Source organism: Rhinatrema bivittatum, chromosome 8 (assembly GCF_901001135.1).
Source record: "Rhinatrema bivittatum chromosome 8, aRhiBiv1.1, whole genome shotgun sequence".
NCBI classification, from domain to species: Eukaryota; Metazoa; Chordata; class Amphibia; order Gymnophiona; family Rhinatrematidae; genus Rhinatrema; species Rhinatrema bivittatum.
Window position 1 is genome coordinate 14,354,366 of NC_042622.1, and position 25,257 is coordinate 14,379,622.

The window sequence follows — 25,257 nt, forward strand, 5'->3', positions numbered from 1 at the left end:
GCAGCGGGAGCCGGCGTTATCAGTAACAGCGGCGGCAGGTCCCAGGGCTCCGCTCTGGATGGCACCTCGCCCGCGGGCACCGAAGCAGCAGCAGCGGCGGCGGCACCCGGGACCCTCGGCCAGGCCAAGTCGGTGGTCATCAGCGCCATGGCAACCGCCCTGCCCAACCACGGCTCCGGCAACGGCAAGAGCGGCCCCGCCGCCCTGCAAACTTTGAATGGGAGTAACGTGCTGATGAACTCGCACCGTGCAGGCAGCGTCCCCGCCGCCTTCGCCGCCGCCTCCTCACCTGCTGTCACCCTGCTCAACAACGGCCCCGGCCCGGCGGCCAAAGGCAACGGCAACGCCGGCTTGCCCTCCGGGGCCAGCACTGTCATCCAGACCTCGTTCCTCAGCGCGCCCGGCGTCTCCCCCACCGTCATCTCGTCGTCGTCCTCCTCCTCCTCCTCCTCGCAGCCGGCGGCGGCAGCGGGCATGGCAAGCGGACCCGGACCTACCACTACTGCCACCACCGTCACCACCACCGGCGCCGCTACCACCGTGGCCCTGGTCAGGCCGCCCCTGCACCCCGGAACTGCCACCGCCACCCAGAACGGGAGCAATACTGTGATCAATGCCAGCGGGGGCCCGGGGGTGGCCCTGCAGACCTCGCTTGTGAACAGCCAGCCCGGGGTGAGTTTGGCCGCCTCCTCCCAGGTGATCAAACCCGACTGTCCCAAGACCATCATTCAGGCGCCCCAGCAGGCAGGGCAGCCCAACGCAGGGAACATGATGATCGGGCAAACTATGCAAGCCGGGCTGCCCGGTGTCGCCCCCCCTGCACCGCCTGGGACGCCGACTGGAATGGGGAAGGGCACTGCCAACGCGGTGGCTCAGAGTCTGCCGAGAACTCCGACCGTGACTGCTGGTGGGATCCGAGCCACCATCACGCCTCCCGTGTTAGCACCTCGTCTGCCTCAGCCTCCCCAGAACCCTCCCAATATCCAGAACTTTCAGTTACCACCGGGTGAGTAAATGCATCCGTGACACTGTTTATACTGTCACTTATTTGCCGAACCTGACATGTTACTCTTGATTAAGGCCTCCGGAAACTTTGGCTGCCTGTATTCTGCCCTAGAGTGATGCTGCAGATCAAAGCATGTTACAGTGTCAGGACTGTCAAACTTCCAGTAGCAGGAGCAGTGCTTAGGGTTCTGTGGAAACTGCACAGAAAAACAGAAAGAAATTAGATGAGAGAGCTTGAGGTCATATGTTACCTTTCAAGGGAATAGTTGTTCATGTGGTCACTTAATGTTGGTGCTGTGTTTTAAAGCAAGCAAGATGGCCCAGCATTGCCTGTTCCCCCTGTCTCTGCATGCTCTCATTGCCTTGCAAAGAGAGCTACTTGGTTGTAAAGTACTGAGTACTTCACAACATTAGAGTCAGGTTGCTTTATTATTCCATCTTAATCACTATTTTTTTTTTTGGGAAAGTATTAACTGTTCAGACTTACAAAAAAAAATAACTAGAGAAAAAGCAAAAGGTTCTCTCTTAAACCTTCCATGCTAGCAAAGCAACATAAGAAAAAAGCAAGATTGTTAAAATACCATGTGTCCTAAAAAATGTTGCAAATGATTCTTTTATAAATCTAGTTGCCTAGTCGAATACCTTCATGTGCTGTCAGGTAAATCTGTACATACATTACAAGTAACCAGTTATTTTTAAAGGTTTGAATATACTAAAGAGAACTGAGTGGTTTTATCTAAAATGTTCAGGTTTGAAATATTTTCTTCTTGAAGAAGTGCTTGTTGAGCAAATGAATGGTTTATATGAAGAAAGAGAATTTTTCTCAAGCAGATAGGCTTGTGACAAAGTAAATATTTAGTGAGAGAGTTCTGTAATACTCTAATATAATGTTAATTTCTCTATTGTAGTTTCAGATTTAAGAGTAAATATGAAAGTGGGCAGTGTTGTATGAGATTTTAAATATAACTTTCAGGCACAAAAATATGCATTATCTTTGTTTCTGAGGGATTCATAAATTTACCTGCAAAGTAATCACCTGTTGAAACCCAAATCACCTGTTCTTTGCGAACAGTTACATTGTTTTTGCTCTCTCTGTTAAAAGTTGTGAGACATTATGGATTTCTCTTCCTGTTTCTGTTCTTTTACACTGTAACCACAGTGTTATCCTTTACTAAGTACCAGAGCCAGTGGATGGATGCTGTCCATGGTGACAGGTGATGGAGACTAGATTCCAGGGTCATCTGCAGGGCTCTCATCGTGGCCACCTGGAATCTGATGATGCCTTGTATCATTTAGCATGAAACTTTTGCTGAACAAAGGAGGGTGTTCAATAGAAATATTCCACTTTTAAAAAATTTAAAATCCACTTGTGACTTCAAATTCATTGTTAATGTATGGACTTCTCCAGGTAAACAAAACATGCACGATGATGATAATGATGTTTTATTACGTGTGCACAGGCAATTGAGAGAAACTTCACTGACCAAGAAGTTTAGACTTAATTTTATAAAACTGTATCTATAATCATAGAATGTCTCCCTATAACCCCAGTCCTACCCCCCACCAAACAGCAAAACTGTGGCATCTTTGGAGGAACTGAACAGAAGGTGTGTTTATAAACTAGCAATTTTCCGTGTAACATTTACATCTTCATTCGACAATGATACTAAAATTTGATGTTCATATATTTTTTTTTTAAGTAGCTACAATGTTTCAGATGTGCTTGAAACATAAGGCATGCCATGCTGGGTCAGACCAGTGGTCTATAACGCCTGGCATCCTGTCTCCAACAGTGGCCAGTCTGGGTCGCCCGGAAGTACCTGGCAGATCCTAATAGGAAAATCCCTTCCACGCCGCTTGCTCCCTGAAGTAAAAGGTGGAAGACACCCCAATCTCTCTGGTTGTTTGTGGACCTTTCCTCCAGAAACTTGTCCAAACCTTTTTAAAACTCTGATAAACTACTAGCATTGAACAGATTCTCTGGAAACAAATTCCATAGTCTGTGTACCAACTGGAAAAATATTTCTAAATGTTTTAAAGCTTCTACCACTTAGTTTCATGGAGTATCCCTAGTGTTAGTACTATTTGATTGTTAAATAACTTGTTCCACACCACACATAGTTTTATAACATGTACCTTCTCTCTTTCTGTCGCCTCTTCAAGGTGAAGAGCCTTAACCTGTTTAGCCTTTTTTCATAAGGGAACCCGTTCCATCCTCACTATCATTTTTGTTGCTTTTCTCTGCACTTTTCTCAATCTACTTTATCCTTTCAGATGTGGTGATCAGAACTTAAGGTGTGATCACAGCTTGGATTTATACAGAGGCATTATGATATTCTCAGTTTTATTCTCCATTCCTTTCCTAATTGTTCTTATCATTGTAATTGCTTTTTTGGCTGCTGCCAAGCACAGCATTTCAATGTATTGTCCACAATGACGCTAAGGTCTTTTTCTTGAGTGATAATTACTAATATGGGATGGCTGTTTAAAATTCTGCAAAGCTAGAGTGAATTAAAAAATGTATGTATTATTATTTTGGAAATTCATTATGAACTCTTTGGAAGCTTGCTGTAGGGCAATGACAGATGTCGCTCATATCAGAAGACGAAGGAGTTTGACAGTGTTCCTAACTGGAATCATTCTTTTTAATACTACTTTCTGTGGTTCATTTTTAGGAATACATGAAAAAACACTTTAAGGGTCACTCATGCTAACACGTCCTAATTATCCAGTGCACCGAGGCATTGTGTTTTAAAGATGACACAATCCTAAAGGTGTGGGAGGCGGCTGTGAGGGTGGGGAAGATAGTTTAATGATTGATCTGTTGGCCATCTTCAAAGTTTGCTAAGCCAATGCTTCTCCCATTTTCCTCTGCAGGTGTATAGTACAAAAAATGTGATTCTTTACATCTGCAACTGGAGAGTTTTAATTTGCCTTCTCTTTTCCTGTTCTCCTTCTAATCTCAGACTCAGTAAAGTCTTGGAGCACCCCAGAGATGCCCATGAACTCTGAATCACTGAGGAAATAACTTTTTTTTTTTTAAAAAAATCGCACATTTTGCCCCCTCCCCCCCTTTCCCCACCATCACAAATAGCATGTCCTGTTGACACATCGGTAGGTGCTCTTGGTGGGCTGAGGGGAAGTCTCTGCAATTTAGTTTGGGCACTGCTACTTCTGTCACCAGTGGGTCACCGCAGCAGCAGGCGATGTCTTTCTTTGCTACCTGGGATCAGACATCAGTGTGCCTAACCCCAGCTCTCCCCATTAGATAAGGAACTCAAATTTTCTGTCCCACAACATGCACCATTATGGCCTGAGCTACACTGCCAGCCCAGAAAGGTTTTTTAATAAAACATTCTTTTATCCATGGGTTTGTGTGTAGCGCTACACTTTATTACTATGCATACTTGCAATTGGTGGAAAAGCAAACATTTCAGCCTGATCAGCTTTTGAGTTGACCAAGCAGAAGTGACTTTTTTTCCAAGGGGAATGGCTGACCTGCTTATAATCTGTGGTATTGTACTTACTTTTTACGCAATGTGTTGACACTACTAATAATTTGCATTTATATAACAGCTTTTGTCTAAACATTCGTGACATGCTTTATAATTGTATTACTTCAAAATCACATAAGCAGGCACCCCAGGGTAGTTGCCACAACAGCTCTTTTGGTACAAGCATACTGTATATCTAGAATTCAATGGGGTCCATGTTCAGTCGCTGAGCGGCTAGTTAAGTTAGCCAGATAGGTGTATCCGGCTAACTTAACTGGGATATTCAGTGGCATAGCAGCGCCGCTGAATATACCCAGGGATCTTAAGTTGCTAACTTTAGACCAGCCCTATGGCACAGCTACAGTTAGCTGGTTAGGCTAACCCGATAACTCAGAATATTGGAGTTATATGGTTAACCTGCTAACTCCGCTCCTCCTGGGAATGCCTGTTGCCTGACCCCAGAACACCCTCAACTTAACCAGCTATATTCTAGCTTTTCAGTTATCCGTCTAAATGGCTTTTGAATATCTACCCCAATATTTGTAGTTCTTATTTTAGTTTTCCTGGGAATTAATTCATGTTTATTATAGAATCAAACCAAGAGAAAATCAGTGCACAAAATGGCTTATTTTTCTGGGTAAATATCAGGGTTCATTTTGGTAGTCAGAGGTATGACATGCAACTGAGCCTCTCTCCTGTGCAAGTTTAGGGGGTGGCAGGGGGGAGGGGATGTTACCAAGGTGCACTGATGGACCATCTCCTTGGCCAATCACAAAATCCAAGAGTCCAGAACTAGATTCTGTGTGTTCCAGAATTTGGGTGAAAATTAATAAAAAACCAAATAGAGATTTTTCTTTTGGTTAAAAATCAGTTTAAATAAAAAAATGAGGGACCCTGTATATATTTGATCTGGATACAAGTTAAATTTATTCATACTTAATCTCTATGGGCCCAATGTTGAAAGTGCATTCAGTGCTCAATAGCTGGATAAGTACGTCTTATTCGGTTATCTCTTAGCTGGCAGGACAGTGGGCGGATCAGGACAACGCTACTTGGCCAGATAGGTTATGTGGGTAAGTTATACCTGCCAACAAGCAGGTTTAACTTAGCTGAGTATAACTTATCCAGCTAAATAGCAGCTTGTATGCAGATATTAGGTGGCATAGCCATGCTGCTGAATATCCCTTTTAAGGTTACATATACCACCGGTTTTCAGTTTTGGGCCCTAGATAATTTGCTGCATTTGTGTGTTGATCACTCTCTCATTCACACTCTAAAAACCATATTTCTCCAGAGCCTCATTTCCATGGGAAAAAAACCTGCCTGCTAATCCTTATTACTTGGAGGTATATAAAGGTCTCTGCCATATCTCCCTTTCCTCCTCAGTATACATGTGGAGATCTTTAACTGTCCCCATATGTTTTATGATCTATACTGTTAACCACTTTAGTAGCTGCCCCCTGGACCAGTTTATATTCTTTTGAAGGTATGGCCTCCAGAATTGTGTACAGTACTCTAAATGAGGTCTCGCCACAGACTTTATATCACCACCTCTTTCCTGCGCACTATTCCTCTCCTTATGCACCCAAGCGTTCCTTGGGCTTTCCTTTGTCTACTCGGTCACCTTAAGATTATCTGATATGATCACCCCCAAATCCCGCTCCTGTGCACAGAAACTCTTCACCCCCTTGGGTTTTTAAGGCTCACTTGATTTTCAGAAGACTGTGTTCATGAGGGGCTAGCTAGATTGGATACATTTGGGGGTATTAAGGAAAGTTAGGGAAATTCTAATAGCTCTGCTTCTTTAGAGTCAGGAGAGGTTCCAAACCACTTGAGACAGAAGCTATTATAGTAACACCATGATAAAGCAGTATTTCTTACATTTATTTTTGTATTTAGCTCACACTTTATCCATTGGTAGCACTGTTGTGATTGGCGGAGAGGAGAAATACTACTTTTCTAACAGTTCAACTGGTTGATCACCCATATACTGGGGCAGTTAGGCTCAAACTGGCCTTGGCCACTTCCCACACCATTTGAACAATTACCCAAAACATAATTTGAATGATTACTCAAGATTTTATTTGCATAAGAAAAAATTGAATCAAAATATTTAGAAATTCAGCTTATATAGTGCAAAAATAGTACATGTTCACAATTTGCATAACCTAGGAAGTGGCTGTCACCCACAGAAGAGGTTCTGGACATCATAGTTTGGCAAAGAAACATTGATTCCCTGTTTTGTTGTTTGTGTTTGTTATATTATTATTATTATTTATAAACTTTTCTATACCGATATTAGTGGCGACATCATATCGGTTTACAGCAGAACGGCAGGTGGAAATTACAATAAACAGGTATCGGGAGGGGGATTACATAGGAACAGAGAAATTAGCAAAGAAATGTAACCTGTAACCAGTAAAACATCAACTATTTGTATAACAATTATGACAGAGCTATGTACCAGGATTCAGCTAAAAGCTGGCATGGCGGGAAAAGGGATTCTGTAGGGGATTCCCTACAGAGGCTTGTGTTTATTGCACGTCTCATGCCAGCCAGCCAGGTTCTCAAGATCTCTAATGAATATGCATAAGTTATATTTCCATACATTGGAGGCAATGCATATCCATATATTGCATGGCTTGGGAGAGGTGTGTCCACCACTCTAAGGATTCAGGGGCTTTAGTACAGGTTTTTGAATACAACCGACTGACTTCTGCTTTATGTGCTTTGTTCCTGTGGTGTATCCTGAAGTAGCATCAAGAACATGTCCAGAATGTTGTATTTTGTTGTCCCTTGTCAGCAGCGGAATGTACCTTTTAGTCTGTAAATTGTACAATGCTTTGTACATCTAGTAGTGCATAAGAAATAAGTAGTAGTAGTAAGCAGGATAGATGTAAATTGATTATTTATACTTTCAGATAATAGAAGGTCTAAGGGGCACTCCATGAAGTTAGCAAGTAGCACATTTAAGACTAATCGGAGAAAATTCTTTTTCACTCAACGCACAATTAAACTCTGGAATTTGTTGCCAGAGGATGTGGTTAGTGCAGTTTGTAATTTGGAAAGTAAATTAGGTAATAGATTGGTTTGGGGAGTACCTGCTAGGAAGTTGATTCATGAAAAGTTTGAAGATTTCTCTGTCATTTCGGTGATTGGGCTGAAACATGGGCTTAAGAGTATGCATCCATCAGGAAATGAGTTAGATCCCCTCTCCCCGGCTTAGTTAAGGTCCTTAGGAGGAAGCGTGTAATTAGGTTTGGTTTTATTATGTATGTATTTGTAACTTGTAAACTGCTTTTATTGTTAAATGTTTTTGTTTTTTTACTGTTTGTGGTATATCCTATTATTCCATTCAATCAACTGTGCTTCCTCCTATTTAACACACGCTCCTCCAAACAGGAACTAAAAAGTGCTCCATCCTCTTTCCCCCTGCCCCTGTACCCCCTACTCTTCCCTTTTACCCCTCCCCCTTCTTCCTCCCAAGAAAGACAAAGGTTGCTTTCTGGCCATGTAGGGTGCTAAGTCCGTACCTCCCACCACTGATCATGAGCATACAATAATTGATTTGTCTGCATAACCATGTCTAACACGTGACTGGCTTCATGGGTAGATGCAGATACAATCTGAGTGAGGCCATGCCAGCCTAACAGCACCCGGTCACAGAAAGGTGAAAGTGACTTCTCATAAGAACATGAGAAATTGCCATGCTGGGTCAGACCCAGGGGTCCATCAAGCCCAGCATCCTGTTTCCAACAGAGGCCAAACCAGGCCACAAGTACCTGGCAAGTACCCAAACACTAAGAAGATCCCATGCTACTGATGCAATTAATAGCAGTGGCTATTCCCTAAGTAAATTTGATTAATAGCCATCAATGGACTTCTCCTCCAAGAACTTATCCAAACCTTTTTTGAACCCAGCTTCACTAACTGCACTAACCACATCCTCTGGCAACAAATTCCAGCTTTATTGTGCATTGAGTGAAAAAGAATTTTCTCCGATTTAGTCTTAAATGTGCTACTTGCTAATTTCATGGAATGCCCCCTAGTCCTTCTATTATTTGAAAGTGTAAATAACCGATTCACATCTACTCGTTAAAGACCTCTCATGATTTATTTATTTAGGTTTTTTATATACCGGCATTCATGATAAAATCACATCATGCCGGTTTACATTCAAACAGGGTGTGCAGAAAATACAATAACTGAATCTGGTGCAGAGGAGTTGCAGTTACAATAAACAGGGGTAATGGAACTGGGACAAGAGAGAAAAAGCAGTTAAACACCTCTATCATATCCCCCCTCAGCCGTCTCTTCTCCAAGCTGAACAGCCCTAACCTCTTCAGCCTTTCCTCATAGGGGAGCTGTGCCATCCCCTTTATCATTTTGGTTGCCCTTCTCTGTACCTTCTCCATCGCAATTATATCTTTTTTGAGATGCGTCGACCAGAATTGTACACAGTATTCAAGGTGTGGTCTCACCATGGAGCGATACAGAGGCATTATGACATTTTCCGTTTTATTCATCATTCCTTTTCTAATAATTCCCAACATTCTGTTTGCTTTTTTGACTGCTGCAGCACACTGAGCCGACGATTTTAAAGTATTATCCACTATGATGCCTAGATCTTGGTGGTAGTTCCTAATATGGAACCTAACATCGTGTAACTACAGCAAGGGTTATTTTTCCCTAAATGCAACACCTTGCACTTATCCACATTAAATTTCATCTGCCATTTGGATGCCCAATCTTCCAGTCTTGCAAGGTCCTCCTGTAATGTATCACAGTCTGCTTGTGATTTAACTACTCTGAATAATTTTTGTATCATCCGCAAATTTGATAACCTCACTCGTCTTATTCCTTTCCAGATCATTTGTGTATGTATATATATATATATATATATATATATATGTGTGTGCATATATATATATATAAGATCATTTATACTCTTGGCAGAATGAATTTTTCTAGAACTTCTGGGGGAGTTCTGACTCTACCTCGTGTATAATTGTAATATCTTAATTGAAAACCTCATTTTACTATATCTCACCCCAGAACTGAGCATGTTGAAATGCTTTCATGAGGGCAGCCTTGTGCAGTGCAGCACTTCTTACAGAGAAAATAACCGAATTCACATTTTTGCTTATAGAAAAATTTGTGATTGGCATTTTGGTAACTGCAAGGGCACAGAGTTGACCCTGGAACTTGCCTTGAAAGGAAGGGATGTAAATACCATGTACACAGCTGGAATTGAAATGCTTAATTGTTAAAAGGAGCCACCTATAGTTGGGAGGAGGAGGGGGGGGGGAGTTCCCTTGCACTCCCCCACCCTTCTCTGACGTGCCTGTTCCCGTAGTGGCCCAGCCTGCCCCAGCGTGACGCTGGGAATAGGGAACCCAGGAGCCAGCCATGGGTCGACTTGAGCATGTCTCTGGCCCATGCCGGCAAATATTAACATTTAAACAGTTAATATTTTATCTTCTTACTTGAAAGTTGTTGGGAAAATTAAATTTGTTTTGTTTTATTTATTTATTTTATTGTATTTATAAACTTTTATATACCGACATTCGTAGGAAACATCACACTGGTTCACAATTAACTATAAAGGATGGAAAATTACAAAGAACAGGGAGAGGGGAAGAGAGGAGCAGGCTAGAAGGAGAAGGTGGTAAAGGCAGAGGGAGAAAAAAGAAAGGCGAGTGAAAATAAATAGGAACAATGATATGGAGAGAAGGAGCATAACCTTATAATGCGACTACAATAATATCACAGGATATGTACATATAATAACACACTAGTAACCATTTTGTTACTCCACCCTGTCAAAACCTCACAAACAGGCCGATACAGTAAAATCGGTGGGAGAGCCGGCACTCCGAGGCGAGCGCCCACTCTCCCAACGCACGCCCAGGCCACTCTTCTGGGCGCGCGATCCAGTATTTAAATGAGGGCCCGCGGTAAAAAAAGGCACTAGGGACACTAGTGCTTCCTTTTTGAAAGAAGCGGTGGCTGCCAGCGGGTTTGACAGCCAAGGCTCAATTTTTCCGGTATCTGTTCTCAAACCCGTTGACAGCCACGGGTTCGGAAAATGGACGCTGGCATAATTGAGCGTCCGTCTTCTGACCTGCGGGCCGTGGGCTGATTTTACAGTTTTGTTTTGGTTTTTTAAAAAAAATTTTTTAATTTTCGGGCTTCTGACTTAATATCGCTGTGATATTAAGTCGGAGGGTGTACAGAAAAGCAGTTTTTTCTGCTTTTCTCTGCACTTCCCAGGCGCCAGCAGAAATTAACACCAGCCTTTGGGCAGGCGTTAATTTTTGAAGGTAAAATGTGCGGTTTCGCTGCACATTTTGCTTTCTGGATCGCACGGGAATAATTAATGGGGCCATCAACATACATTTCCATGTTGCGGGCGCTATTAGTTTTGGGGGGGTTGGCAGCGCTGCTAGCGCGTCGAAAACGCGCAGCCAAACCCAGGCTAACAGTGCGCTCCGGTGTATTGTATCAGCCTGAAAATGTAGCATAGCTGAAGGCATTGCTTGAAGTTCATGAGCCCCTAACATCCTTATTTATGCAGTTAATCTCTTCATGTTGATAACAAAAGTATTCAGCTCTCATATCCCATCCCACAAAACATGTCCTCACCTATATGCAGGTATTTAAAGTTTTTTGTTGAAATACTGAGGTCAGAATTGCTGGAACATTTAGAAGTCAGTATTCCTTATTTTTATTTATACATTTATATATATATATATTTTTAGCTTTATATTTTGAATTCCAGACATAGGCAACATAAGATCTCAGCATCTTAAACAAAGAGTGAAAAACAGAGCACGTCAGATGGCATTTATTACTCCTGCTCGGATTATTCTATTTTAAAAGCAGCAAGGGGTTTTCATATTAGCATAGCATGTTTGATTTCCAAGCCACTAGAAACTGAATTGGGAACTTTTTGTTTTGTAACTCTGTAGGTCACAAGGCAGAACCATAAATCACTGTTATGCACAGCCAATAAAATATAAGCTACTACAAAGTTTTTTCAGAGCTGGGGTTTTATAGGGACTGTAATATAGCTGTAATAATTATTGAAAGCTGCTGAAAGAATTTTGCAGGCAGTAAGAATGAAATGCAGTCTGTATCCTAACTCATTTTGTTTTGAGTGCCTTGAATAGCTCTGTATCTTTCAGTATGGGGCCTTTGCGTATGGGCTCCTGATTTTGTGATGCATAACCCTAGATAGAGGCTTCATCCTCTGTTTCTCTAAGGCCTCAGTCTAGTGTAAACTGGCCAAAGGGAGGGTAATTTTTATTTATTTAGAGTTGATTATCCACTTTTATCACATAACTGAAAGTGGTTACAATAAAACAACAATAGAAAGCAGTCATCCACCCACCCACCCCCATATTTCCAAAAATAATAAATTAAAAATCATAAACCAAATATACCGAACTCCCCTTCCAGTCTTTTTCCTGACTACTATTCCCCTTGGCTCCAAGTAGACTAGACTTGGCCCAGCCTTCAAAAGTAAGGACCCAAAATGACACAAAGCTACCAAGCTAGCTTGGGAAAGCTGGCCAACTAGCCAAGCTTTAACCTTTTACAGAAATTCAGCTAAGAGGATTCTCTCTGAATCTCACATGATACTAGGTTCCATAACTTAGGGGCCATGATTTCCAGTTTCACCTGTGATATAGGGGGAATTTGGAGGCGTGCTAGCTGCGATGACAGGTTATACAAAGAGCAGATAAATGGTGCCTAGGCGGTACAAATACTTATAAACAAAAGGATTTTCAGTTTCCCTCTCCAGGAGCCAGTGTGATTCATTCAGTAAAGGAAATGCATGATACCTTGCCTGAGAATCCGAAAAGCAGTATTCTGGAGAAATTGTGGCTGTTGTACTAGTCATTGGGGTAAATTCTGATGGAGCAAATTACAATGATTCAGTCTACCAGTTATTACTGCATGTATTATTGTGACCAGCTCTAACTTGTTGCAGGCTATTAAAAGAAGCTTTAATTGCTGTTGAAATTTTGCGGTTCCATAGAAAGTTTATCATCAGTAGCAGGCCAAGGCTACGGACTCGTCTCTTAGTTTGAAGTTTGGTCTCTACCACTATCAGTCTCTGTTTGTTTATGTGACTGATCCATGACTGTGTGGGTAGGGGTAACTTCTACACCCAGACTTTACCCCATATTTTCAAAATTCCTGGGTAAGTGCCCTTGTATGTGCGCAAACTCGCCTGCATAAAGTTGCGCCTGCTGTATGGAGTTAGTAGGTGTAAACTTAACACGCGTAAATCTGTAGTCTGCCCCAGATCCACCCCCAGTGCATGGAAAAGTATGCACAAAATTAGGTTACACCCACACTCTTATATGCAGTGAGCCCCAAGCGATTTTATAATGACCATCTGCACACACAAAACTAGATATTTTGCAGGTAAGTGGCTTTGAAAATTCACCCCAAAGTATATCTCATACTACATCTAAGACTTGCCTGTCTTATTTAGGATCTTTGCATGCATACACTGCCACATGCTGGGTTGGATGGTTTGCAGCTGGAAATTCTCAGTGACCAGGGTTTCATGAAGGGGTTCCCAGGCTTTCTGAGGTGCCTGCCAGGATCAACCATTTGACCAGTTTGCGCATAATCTGGCCTACCCCCTGTTCCTCTGTCTGAGCTTTGTTTAAAATAGAATTCAGCAAAAACAAACTTCCTAAGGCTAGTGACAGCATTAGCAGGACGCTGGAGACTGAATGATCTGGTCTTCTGCTCTGTAATGACTGAAATAAGCTGCATAAAATTAGAAATGTTTTATGTAGTGTCCAGTAATTCCTCATCCTTGATTGAGTAGAATGAATGGAGAAATTCACCATATACTTTTGAAATTTGCTAATGAACTTTCTTGCTATAATTACTGAATCACTTTGCCTATTGCTGGCAGTAGTAAAAAAAAAATAAAAACATAGTACAAATCAGCTTTGAAAATATAAAACAATCCTAGCTTTCCAGCAGCTCTGGACCCCTCAACCCATCTATAAGAAATGTGGTAAATTTGTGTTGCTAGGGCGAAATGTATTTTTGATAAACGAGCATGATGTCTTGATATAAGCAAGATTAGTACATATCTTATGTGTGAAAATGACCACACAATACTTAAATAACAAGCTAATGTCTACTGCATGATGATTCTTTACATTGATTTACATATATAAAGATAGCACGAGAGTATGACAACAGCTAAGGACCATTGGGCCCATCTAGTCTGCCCCACTTAAATCCTCTTGCATTGCCTTGGACCCTGGTTGCTCTGGCTTCCCCTCCACGCCTAACTAATCCTCTTCCTTTCTCAGGCCTTCTTGAATTGTTACTATTTTCATGTCCACTGGGAGACCATTCTTGTGAAGAAATATTTCTCAGAGGACAAGCAGAATGGCAGTCCTTGCACAGGGGTGACATTATCGGATGGAGCCCGGCAGGAACTTTGATCTCAAAGAATCTAGAACTTTCAGCATGCCCTACTGAGCATGTGCAGCTGTAGACATCCATTGAGTGCCATGGTTACCCTTGAGGTCATTGAGGTACCATGGTGCCCTCAATGCCATCGAAATGCTTGACTGCCCTCGATGCTGTAAGGGCCATCGAACGTGGGCGCCATTGAATGCCATGCATGCTGTCTATTAACCTGGCTGGGGACTTCTTTTCCCATAGGTATTGGTGGGTGCTGTCGTGTGCCATAAACACTATCGAGTGCCATGGGCTCTAGATGCACTGGATGAATACCCAAGGGTCATCGAGTGCCATTGGCCTTGATGTGGTGGAGTAGCGGCACCAACCTTGAGAGTTTGCTGTCCTGACCATGTTGGGGACCAAGACTGCCATCGAGCACCATGGTCACCCTAGACACCATTGTAGCCACCCTCAAGGCCATCAAGGTGCGGGGCCTGCATTGAGCGCTATGGAGGCTATTGGGTGTATTTGCCAGTGATGATATCCATGGCTGTTCTCGACTATATTGAGCACCATCACCGCTAGGGGGCACCAGGATCACCATTGAATGCCTGGTGGTTCTGGTTACCCTTGAGCACTATGTAAGCCCTCTGCTGACAGGGGCTTCGGGACGGCTAAGGCACCTCCGAGCACGGAGGATGCCATTGACCAGGGGCACCCTGGAGGACTGAGGCATCCAGGATGCACCATTGCCCAGTGTTCTTGAGGCTGTCAAGTGTTGTGGGCACTGATGAGTCCATTTCTGGTATCCAGAAGGGATACTGAGAGGCAATAAGGTGTGCCATTGAAGGTATAAGGCTCTTGGGTGCCTTGGGTGTTGACACTTTAGAGTGTTTGGAGCCATTGTACAGCGCCAAAAGGTGATGGGGTCATGGGGGAATTGGCAGCCCCATGGGGCTTCGAGCACCATTGATGCTGCTGAGCGCCGGAGTTGTCAAGGCTAGCATCAGCCATTGGCACTGGCATTTATGCTGTCAGGCCCACAGCATTGACTTCCTTGAGCACATAGCTGAGCCAAGGGGAGCCATAGAGGACACCTGCCATCATCTGTTCCTTTGGGCATTGATATGGCGCGTCAGTGCTTTGGTTCTGCAGGTCTATCTGCCTTCACTCACTGTGGGTATCATTTGTACCTCCGGACCATTGATACCTTTGGGTACTGGTCGCCATTGATGCTGCCGACCCTTGGATATTTTTAACCTGCGGTGTTTGTGATTTATCTATGCCTTTGGGCGCCATGTACACAATGGGTGCCACCTGGCTGTCAGCATCATATGGTGCTGCGTGCCATTGACCATGTGAATATCGAGGGCATATTGGCACCAGGGGCACCGTAGCCACTGTTGGCACTAGTGGATGTGGTCGAATGCTGCAAGGCACCATTGTAGAGCACCATGGGCACTGTCTGTTACCACGGGTTAATCTTACAACATTATGCGACGAAAAGGGTGATGAACCATTCACTACTCCAATTGAAGGGCTGCGATCAGCCTTTTGGAGTGTTGCTAGGTATCATGAGGGCAAAGCTGCTCACCACAGGGATGGCAGTAGTCAGAACACCAGTGGCACAGGGTTATCGTTGCCACACAGTACATGCTTACTCCATTAGGAGTTAGTGTGATAGTGGAGTGCATCATGCACGGTCAGATATGCAAAGGTCATCTACTCCTCCAAGTGTCTCAGACTCTGGCGGGCGACATTCTCTCTGTTGGTGCCGTGTATAGCCATGCTAGAGATAATGTTTTTTAGTAAATAGTTGAACTTTACTAGAGCATCTCATGGATATGTGTTAATCCTATTCCTAAAATTGTGTATGTTAATTTTGTAAACCGTTGTGATCTTGATATGGAACGACGGTATATAAAACATCTAAAGAAATAAATAAAACATTGTTGCCGCAAGGTATTAGCTTCCTCATTTGTTTCGCATCTTAGGATGTAATGGGACACTACAGAGTAGGGCACTATCACTCACTCTTGGATTGGTTTTTGGCAGTGTGCAGCCGCTGACCTTAACAGGTGGTGCTCTGTCCCTGCTGTAACAGTGGGATTCTACCCACAAGTGGGGTGATGGGCTACATATGTGTGCCACCATCCACAAGACGGGGTCTACTACATGAGTACTGGTCAATGCGCTTTTAAAAGCAGAGGGCACTTTTGTAGTGTACGTATGTGTGTGTTTCCCTTGTGGCGAGCACAACAGGTTGTATGCCGCTGCCACAAGACTAACCTAAGACTGCATCCTTGATCAAATCACTAGGGGTGTGGATACCAGGGGGTAGTGTTGGGATTCTTTCCCTCCCAAAGAAGAGGGTTAATTATTTTGACCATGTTAGCTTATGTTGAATCCCCTTGGGGGAAGCCTCTGGGGTTCCGTCCTTTGCAGGTCTGTTGCCGAACTGGAGCCTTGATTCTTTGAATCTGTGCACCTCTTTGCAGGTCAGGATCTGCAGGTGTTGGGAGGATGGCTGCAGCAGTTGGATCATTTTTGCTGGTCCATGGATTACGGTGGTGACCTACCCTTTTTGACTGGGTGGCCACCTAAGGCTGATTTTGTCACTTACGAACCTCAGCGATCAGTAACCCACTCTCTGGGAGAGTAGGAAGGTTTTTCAGGAATGGGAGGCCCCGATTTCCATTGCTTTCATGTCCCTTCATAAAGGGGAGATATGACTTACCCTTATGGGTTCCCTCTTGGATGCTGGGTTGTCCATCCCTACAAACGGTGGCCCTCGTTCTCCATTCCTGAAAAAGGGATTTAATTACCTCTGACTTGGAATCGCTCTCTGTTCCCCATGGGATCTGAGAACAAGTTGGGGTTAGCATTCATCCCTAGGTTATCCAAAGGTGCCACATGCCTCTTTCATGATGAAATTATTCCGGATTTGGTCTCCCTATCGTACCCAGGATCTCCCCTTCTGGGCAACTCCCTGGTGAAGATTAGGGGTTTCTCCCGCACAGGAGTTATCCTTTTGATACCTGCTGATCACAATGTGTGGTTTTTGCGTATACTAGTCATTCTCGATGCAGGACCCTACCTCAGTAGGGAGGGTTCTGGTCCATATGCATCCTAGTTGGCAGGTATGCCTTTCAACCTCTCGTCATTTCTATGGCTGCATGCGTTAGGGTCTGAGGGACCCTGCAAAGGGTGCTACACTTTTGTTATGTGGCTTGCAAGGTATACTTCCTCCTCTTAGGGATAACCCTGTCTGTGGGCAGGGAGGTCCACTAACTGTTCTACTTACTGGACCACATGAATCCTTGGGGAAAGTATATGTAATCATGGCCTTGGGTATTGATTTCTAGGATTGTTGGGCTGTCTGTTCTGAGATCAGACTGACCCTGCCCTGGTATCCTTTGGGTTGCCATATCTGTTTCTACAGGGTTTGCACTTGCGGCATCCTTGCTTTCTATCTCTTGGTGTAGAGTTTCTGGATTTCTTCCCCAGGAGTTCACTCTGTTTCAGCTGTTCTATCATGCTGAGATATGTACCTCGGGGGTAACTCCCTACTGGAATCAGCAGTGAGTTGGTTGGTTGGGGTCAATAAATACAGCTTAATGGCTTTTTCTTATCCCTGCAATCCTAGGGTCTGCCTCCTCCTGACTTCCGGTTGGAATGTTAAGGGGATGGGGAGAGAGAAAAGCTAGGGAATTCATTTTAGTGTATACTTGCAGGGATTGGTGCACCTTTTCCCTGTTTTGTTTTGGTTTTTTTGCCAAGTTCTGGCAAGCACTGCTTTTAGCTTTTCATACTTCACTGGGTTGACCAAAGTGCCTCCCTGCTTATCTGAGCTATTCTGTGAACAGGATGGATAGGCCTACCCTTGACAGGGTGGAGCGTGAGTGAGCTTCAGGCTTAGCTTAACTCCCTACTCGGAGGAGGGGGTGGGGGGGAGTTGGGCTAGCGATCCCATTTCAGAGCTTGCTTTTCATCCGCTGACACGCTTGATGTCTGTCCTGAGTGGTCAGATCTGTCTGGTACTTTAGCAGGTAAGGTCTGCCACCGACCTGGCCATTGTTGCTACTACTGCTTCTTCCAATTATTGCTTGGATTTTTCTGCCTATCAGTCAGTCACTGGGCACACTTCTGCAAATGCATTATGTCCTTCAGATGCTAGTGGCTCGATGTATCTTTCTGGAGGGCTTTCTGGCCCCAATTGGTTTTTCGGTTGTTTTGTGATGCCAACTGAAAATGTGCAGACTTTGTTCAAGAGTTCTTCTCTTGGTTGATTCTCTAGGCTTATCCTGTATCCAGGAGGATCTAGATCTACTTTGCTTATTGGCGTTCTGATCCAAAACCTTGTCTCGTAAGGCAAAGTACGCTTCTCGCTAGACTTCACATCACACCCATACCTTAGGTGCTTCTGTTACGCATTGGGGTATTTGCGTCTCATTCTATGGTTATCTTTTGTAGAACCCAACTCTCTTCCTGCCTAAGAACAACATAAGAACGTGCCATACCGAGTCAGACCAAGGGTCCATCAAGTCCAGCATCCTGTTTCCAACAGTGGCCAATCCAGGCCATAAGAACCTGGCAAGTACCAAAAAACTAAGTCTATTCCATGTAACCGTTGCTAATAATAGCAGTGGCTATTTTCTAAATCAACTTAATTAATAGCAGGTAATGGACTTCTCCTCCAAGAATTTATCCAATCCTTTTTTAAACACAGTTATACTAACTGCACTAACCACATCCTCTGGCAACAAATTCCACAGTTTAATTGTGCGTTGAGCGAAAAAGAACTTTCTCCAATTTGTTTTAAATGTGCCACATGCTAACTTCATGGAGTGCCCCCTAGTCTTTCTATTATCCAAAAGAATAAATAACCTATTCACATCTACCCGTTCTAGACCTCTCATGATTTTAAACACCTCTATCATATCCCCCCTCAGCCGTCTCTTCTCCAAGCTGAAAAGTCCTAACCTCTTTAGTCTTTCCTCATAGGGGAGCTGTTCCATTCCCCTTATCATTTTGGTTGCCCTTCTCTGTACCTTCTCCATCGCAATTATATCTTTTTTGAGATGCGGCGACCAGAATTGTACACAGTAATTCAAGGTGCAGTCTCACCATGAAGTAATACAGAGGCATTATGACATTTTCCGTTTTATTCACCATTCCTTTTCTCATAATTCCCAATATTCTGTTTGCTTTTTTGACTGCTGCAGCACACTGAACCAACTATTTCAATGTGTTATCCACTATGACGCCTAGATCTCTTTCTTGGGTTGTAGCACCTAATATGGAACCTAACATTGTGTAACTATATCATGGGTTATTTTTCCCTGTATGCATCACCTTGCACTTATTTCTTTCCAGATCATTTATAAATATATTGAAAAGTAAGGGTCCCAATACAGATCCCTGAGGCACTCCACTGTCCACTCTCTTCCACTGAGAAAATTGTCTTTTAGCCAATTTGCAATCCACGAAAGCACATTTCCACCTATCCCATGACTTTTTACTTTTCCTAGAAGCCTCTCATGAGGAACTTTGTCAAACGCTTTCTGAAAATCCAAGTATACTATATCTACCGGTTCACCTTTATCCACATGTTTATTAACTCCTTCAAAAAAGTGAAGCAGATTTGTGAGGCAAGACTTGCCTTGGGTAAAGCCTAGATCCGTTTTTGGTTGGCTTCCTCACGCAAATGGGAGAAAGTGGTGCTCTCAGCACTTTGGGGTTCCCTCCTTTGTCCTGCACGGGCAGCCTATAACTTGGGAATCACTCATGTGTGAGGACTGCCATCCTGTTTGTCATTGGAGAAAGCAGAGTTGCTTACCTGTAACAGGTGTTCTCGCTTAGGAGTAGGTTTCTACTTGTAATAGCTATATCATGCCCTAGGTAGAATCTGTGAGATCAAAGTTCTGGGCCTGACTCCATTCATAAGATATGCCGTACTGAGTCAAACTCAGGTCCATCAAGCCCAGAATCCTGTTTCCAACAGTGGCCAATTCAAGTCCCAAGTACCTGGCAAGTACTCAAACATTAAATAGATCCCATATTTTTAATGCTGGTAAAAAGCAGTGGCTATTACTTATTGATTAGTAGCAGTTTATGGACTTCTCCAGGAACGTATCCAAACCTTTTTTAAACTCAGCTACACTAGCTGTCTTAACCACATTTTCTGGAAACAAATTCCAGAGCTTAATTGTGCATTGAGTGAAGAAGACTTTTCTCCAGTTTCTTTTAAATGTGCCACATGCTAACTTCGTGGAGTGCCCCCTTGTCCTTCTATTATCGGAAAGAGTAAAAACAGATTCACATTTCCCTGTTCTAGACCTCTCATGATTTTAAAGACTTCTATCGTATCCCCCCTCGGCCGTCTCTTCTCCAAGCTGAACAGTCCTAATTTCCTTAGTCTTTCCTCATAGGGGAGATGTTCCGACACTCTTCTCTGTACTTTCTCCAGTGTAGCTATATCTTTTTTGAGATGCGATGACCGAAACTGAACACAGTATTCAAGGTGCGGTCTCACCATGGAGCAATACAGAGGCATTATGACATTTTCCGTTTTATTAACATTCCCTTCCTAATAATTCCCAACATTCTGTTTGCTTTTTTGATGCTGCAGCACACTGAGCCGACGATTTTAAAGTATTATCCGCTATGAAGCCTCGATCTCTTTCTTGGGAGGTAGCTCCTAATATGGAACCTAACATCGTGTAACGACAGCATGTGTTATTTTTCCCTATATGCATCACCTTGCACTTGTCCACATTAAATTTCATCTGCCATTTGGATGCCCAATCTTCCGGTCTCGCAAGTTCCTCCTACAATTTATCACAATCCGCTTGTGATTTAACTACTCTGAACAATTTTGTCATCTGCAAATTTGATTACTTCACTTGTCGTATTTCTTTCCAGATCATTTATAAATATACTGAAAAGGACTGGTCCAAGTACAGATCCTGGGGCACTCCATTGTTTTATTATTTATTTATTTATTTATTTATTTAAAGTCTTTTCTATACCGTTGCTAAGTTATATACCATCTCAACAGTTTACATGTAGGCACATAAGTAAGTTTGGAGTAAGCATACTATAGTACATTCTAACAAGTGCCATTAAGTTTCGGTTACATTAAATCATAAAAATACGTACAAATGTTTAGTGATGTAGGTTCTGGCCAGGTGTACCTAGAAGGTACTTTTACAGGTTAAAAAAATCACATTTACTGTGTTACCTTATTACATTCATTGTGTACTCAATTTGTTAAAATATTGTAATGCACATTTATGAGAATAGTGCTGTGTGCTGGTGCTCCTCTGTTTATTCCAGTGTATTTTCTATTCTCCGGTCTTGTTTAAAAAGCCATGTCTTTAGACTTCTCTTGAATGTTTTGGGGTCTGCCTGTAATCTGGTCTCCAAAGGCATTGTGTTGCAGAGTGTGGGTCCTGCTAAAGACAGTGCCCTCTCTCTTACCTGTGTTAGTCTCGCTGTCGTGACTGAGGGAATGGTTAAGAGAGCTTTGTTTGCTGAACGAAGGTTCCTGTGTGGGACGTGTACCCGTAGTGCGGTGTTTAGCCAGTCTGCTTTTTCATCATGTATTGGTTTATGTATGGTGCCTAAGGCTTTGTATTTTATTCTTTGTTCTATGGGTAGCCAGTGAAGTTCGGCCAGAGTTTGTTATATGGTCTCTTCTTCTTTTTCCACTGAGAAAACTGACCATTTAATCTTTCTCTATTTCCTGTCTTTTAACCAGTTTGCAAGGAAACAGTCTCTGGAACTGGTATCTCCCCAACATCCTCCACGGTTAACACAGAAGCAAAGAATTCATTTTGTCTTTCCACGATGGCCTTATCTTCCCTAAGTGCCCCTTTAACCCCTCGATCATCTAATGGTCCAACTGATTCCCTCACAGGTTTCCTGCTTTGGATATATTTTAAATAGTTTTTATTATGAGTTTTTGCCTCTATGGCCAACTTCATTTCAAATTCTCTCTTCGCGTGCCTTATCAATCTTTTACACTTACCTTGACAATACTTATGCGTTATCCTATTTTCTTCAGATGGATCCTTCTTCCAATTTTTGAATGAAGATCTTTTGGCTAAAATAGCTTCTTTCACCTCCCCTTTTAACCATGAACGGTAATCGTTTGGCCTTCCTTCCACCTATCTTAATGCTTTTCTAATGTTAGCCTTGACTTTGTTCCCCTAAGTTTGAATAAAAACTAGCGAGTCTTGCCTACCTGGTATATCTGTAGATAATTTGCATATTTGGTGCCAGGGCTTAATTTGTTGGCGTTCCACTGCTTCTTTTCAACAGCAGGGATGTTCTGCTCCAGCCCCTCACATCTAGGCAGCCTGCAAGAAAGAGAGGAAGGTGCACCTGAAGCCGACGGAGAAGCGAACGGCCAGTCTGCTCCCTAACCCCGTCCTTCTCTCCTGTTGTCCCACCCTCTTCCTTTCCTCTCCTGGACTGTAGGGAACAGGACGGAAGAGGCTGATCCTGAAGCAAACATGAGAGCGACGAATAGACACACACGTTTGAAACTTGTGAGCAGTAGTGCCAATTGTCAAGCCTTCAGCCTTTGCCTTGAAGTCTGGCACTGCTGCTCACTGCTGTCAGACTTGTGCTAAATTAATTCCACCCCCTTTTTATTTTTGTTTGTTTGTTACCTAGGGCTTAAATTCTGGGGGAATGACCCAGAGCAGCGATCTGCCACCTATTTTCAGGATCCAAGGAAACGGTGGAGCTGGCAGAGGAAATCAGTTTGGGCTCCTCCATGGGTATGGAGCTGGCCCTCCCCTCCCCCAGCCCCTGGAGGAAGCCCCTGGAGTGTGGGAGCTGCTTACCCCGAGACCTTTGTGCGATTCTGCAGCACAACTGAGGAGGCTGGGAGGGAGAATAGCCAAGATGGAAGGCACACGGGGAGAATTCCTTGCCAGTCCTAGGGGGATGCTTGTTTACCTGCTCCACTGCTGCTGCTTAAGCTGCCTTCCTGGCCCCCGTCATCTCTGCCCCTGCTGACCACATTGGGGGAGGGGGAGACATGCGACATAGTGAGGGAATCAGAGGGAGAGGTGGGAGAGAATGAATGAGCAGATCAGAGGGGCTATGAATTGGGTGGAGTGGGGCCAGTGTTTCGTTGCCTATTTTAGGGGTGGCCAATCTACTCTTCAGGAGCCACAAATAGGTCTGATTTTCAGGACATCCATAAGAGAGATTTGCATGCACTGCTTCCATTGTATGCATATGTTTATTTATTTATAATAATTAGCATATGCCTTATTGGTAGCTCAAGTTGCGTTACATTTAGGTGCAGTGGGTATTTTTATGTCCCCAGAGGGCTTGCAATCTAAGGGCCTGATTTTTCAAAAGCTTTCACACGTGTAAATGAACTTGACCCTTGTAATTGGATTTTTGAAAATTGCTAAAACATATGCCATGAATTGTCCATAGGATATTCATGTGTAAGTTCGCTTTGCGCATGCAAATGGATTTTTAAAAAGGTTATGATAGTGTTACATTTACCTCCTTTTAAAATTTCCTCCTGAGTTTGTACCTGTGGCAACACAGGGAAAAGTGACTTGCCCAAGGTTACAAAGGAGCAGCAGTGGGATTTTACCTGATCTCCCTCGTTCTTAGCCCACTGCTCTAACATAAGAAAATGCCATACTGGGTCAGACCAAGGGTCCATCAAGCCCAGCATCCTGTTTCCAACAGTGGCCAATCCAGGCCATAAGAACCTGGCAAGTACCCAAAAACTAAGTCTATTCCATGTAACCATTGCTAATGGCAGTGGCTATTCTCTAAGTGAACTTAATAGCAGGTAATGGACTTCTCCTCCAAGAACTTATCCAATCCTTTTTTAAACACAGCTATACTAACTGCACTAACCACATCCTCTGGCAACAAATTCCAGAGTTTAATTGTGCGTTGAGTAAAAAAGAACTTTCTCCGATTAGTTTTAAATGTGCCCCATGCTAACTTCATGGAGTGCCCCCTAGTCCTATTATTCGAAAGTGTAAATAACCGATTCACATCTACCCGTTCTAGACCTCTCATGATTTTAAAGACCTCTATCATATCCCCCCTCAGCCGTCTCTTCTCCAAGCTGAACAGCCCTAACCTCTTTAGTCTTTCCTCATAGGGGAGCTGTTCCATCCCCTTTATCATTTTGGTCGCCCTTCTCTGTACCTTCTCCATTGCAATTATATCTTTTTTGAGATGCGGTGACCAGAATTGTACACAGTATTCAAGGTGCGGTCTCACCATGGAGCGATACAGAGGCATTATAACATTTTCCGTTTTATTCACCATTCCCTTTCTAATAATTCCCAACATTCTGTTTGCTTTTTTGACTGCCGCAGCACACTGAACCGACGATTTCAAGGTGTTATCCACTATGACGCCTAGATCTCTTTCTTGGGTTGTAGCACCTAATATGAAACCCAACATTGTGTAATTATAGCATGGGTTATTTTTCCCTATATGCATCACCTTGCACTTATCCACATTAAATTTCATCTGCCATTTCGATGCCCAATTTTCCAGTCTCACAAGGTCTTCCTGCAATTTATCACAATCTGCTTGTGATTTAACTACTCTGAACAATTTTGTGTCATCTGCAAATGTGATTATCTCACTCGTCGTATTTCTTTCCAGATCATTTATATAGATATTGAAAAGTACTGGTCCCAATACAGATCCCTGAGGCACTCCACTGTCCACTCCCTTCCACTGAGAAAATTTTCCACTCAATCCTACTCTGTTTCCTGTCTTTTAGCCAGTCTGCAATCCACGAAAGAACATCGCCACCCATCCCATGACTCCCTACCTCTCCCAGAAGTCTCTCACGAGGAACCTTGTCAAACGCCTTTTGAAAATCCAAATACACCACATCCACCAGTTCAGCCCTATCCACATGTCCACTAACTCCCTCAAAAAAGTGAAGCAGACCTGTGAGGCAAGACTTGTCCTGGGCTACTATGGATATCTTGAAAACCAAGCATTTTCCTCGCTCTCGAGGACCAGAGTTGACCAACCCTGGCATATATGAAATGAAGAAATGGTACTGGGGCAAGGAGGAGAGAATTTTCTTGCAGATAATCACGTCTGAATAAAACCTAGCAGACTGTCTTGCATGCTTGCACACACACACGTACACGCTCTTTTGCCAGGCATCCGCACAGCAAGAATTCCATGTGTCTGTTCTCATCACTGTTGTACATCTTTCCTTCAAAGTCAGTGATTGACCAAAATAGTCACCCCTTCCTTGTCTCCTGCCGCTGCTGCTTTCCCCAGTGTA

General features: G+C 43.4%; 1 protein-coding gene across 1 annotated transcript in view; it reads left to right on the plus strand.

Moving 5' to 3' along the window:
• Positions 1-25,257, plus strand: part of TAF4 (TATA-box binding protein associated factor 4) — a 151,722-nt gene that overhangs the window by 1,415 nt on the left and 125,050 nt on the right. The window contains exon 2 of the mRNA XM_029612659.1: positions 5-1,006. Coding sequence (XP_029468519.1) covers positions 5-1,006 — 1,002 coding nt within the window. The remainder of the gene's footprint in view (positions 1-4; positions 1,007-25,257) is intronic.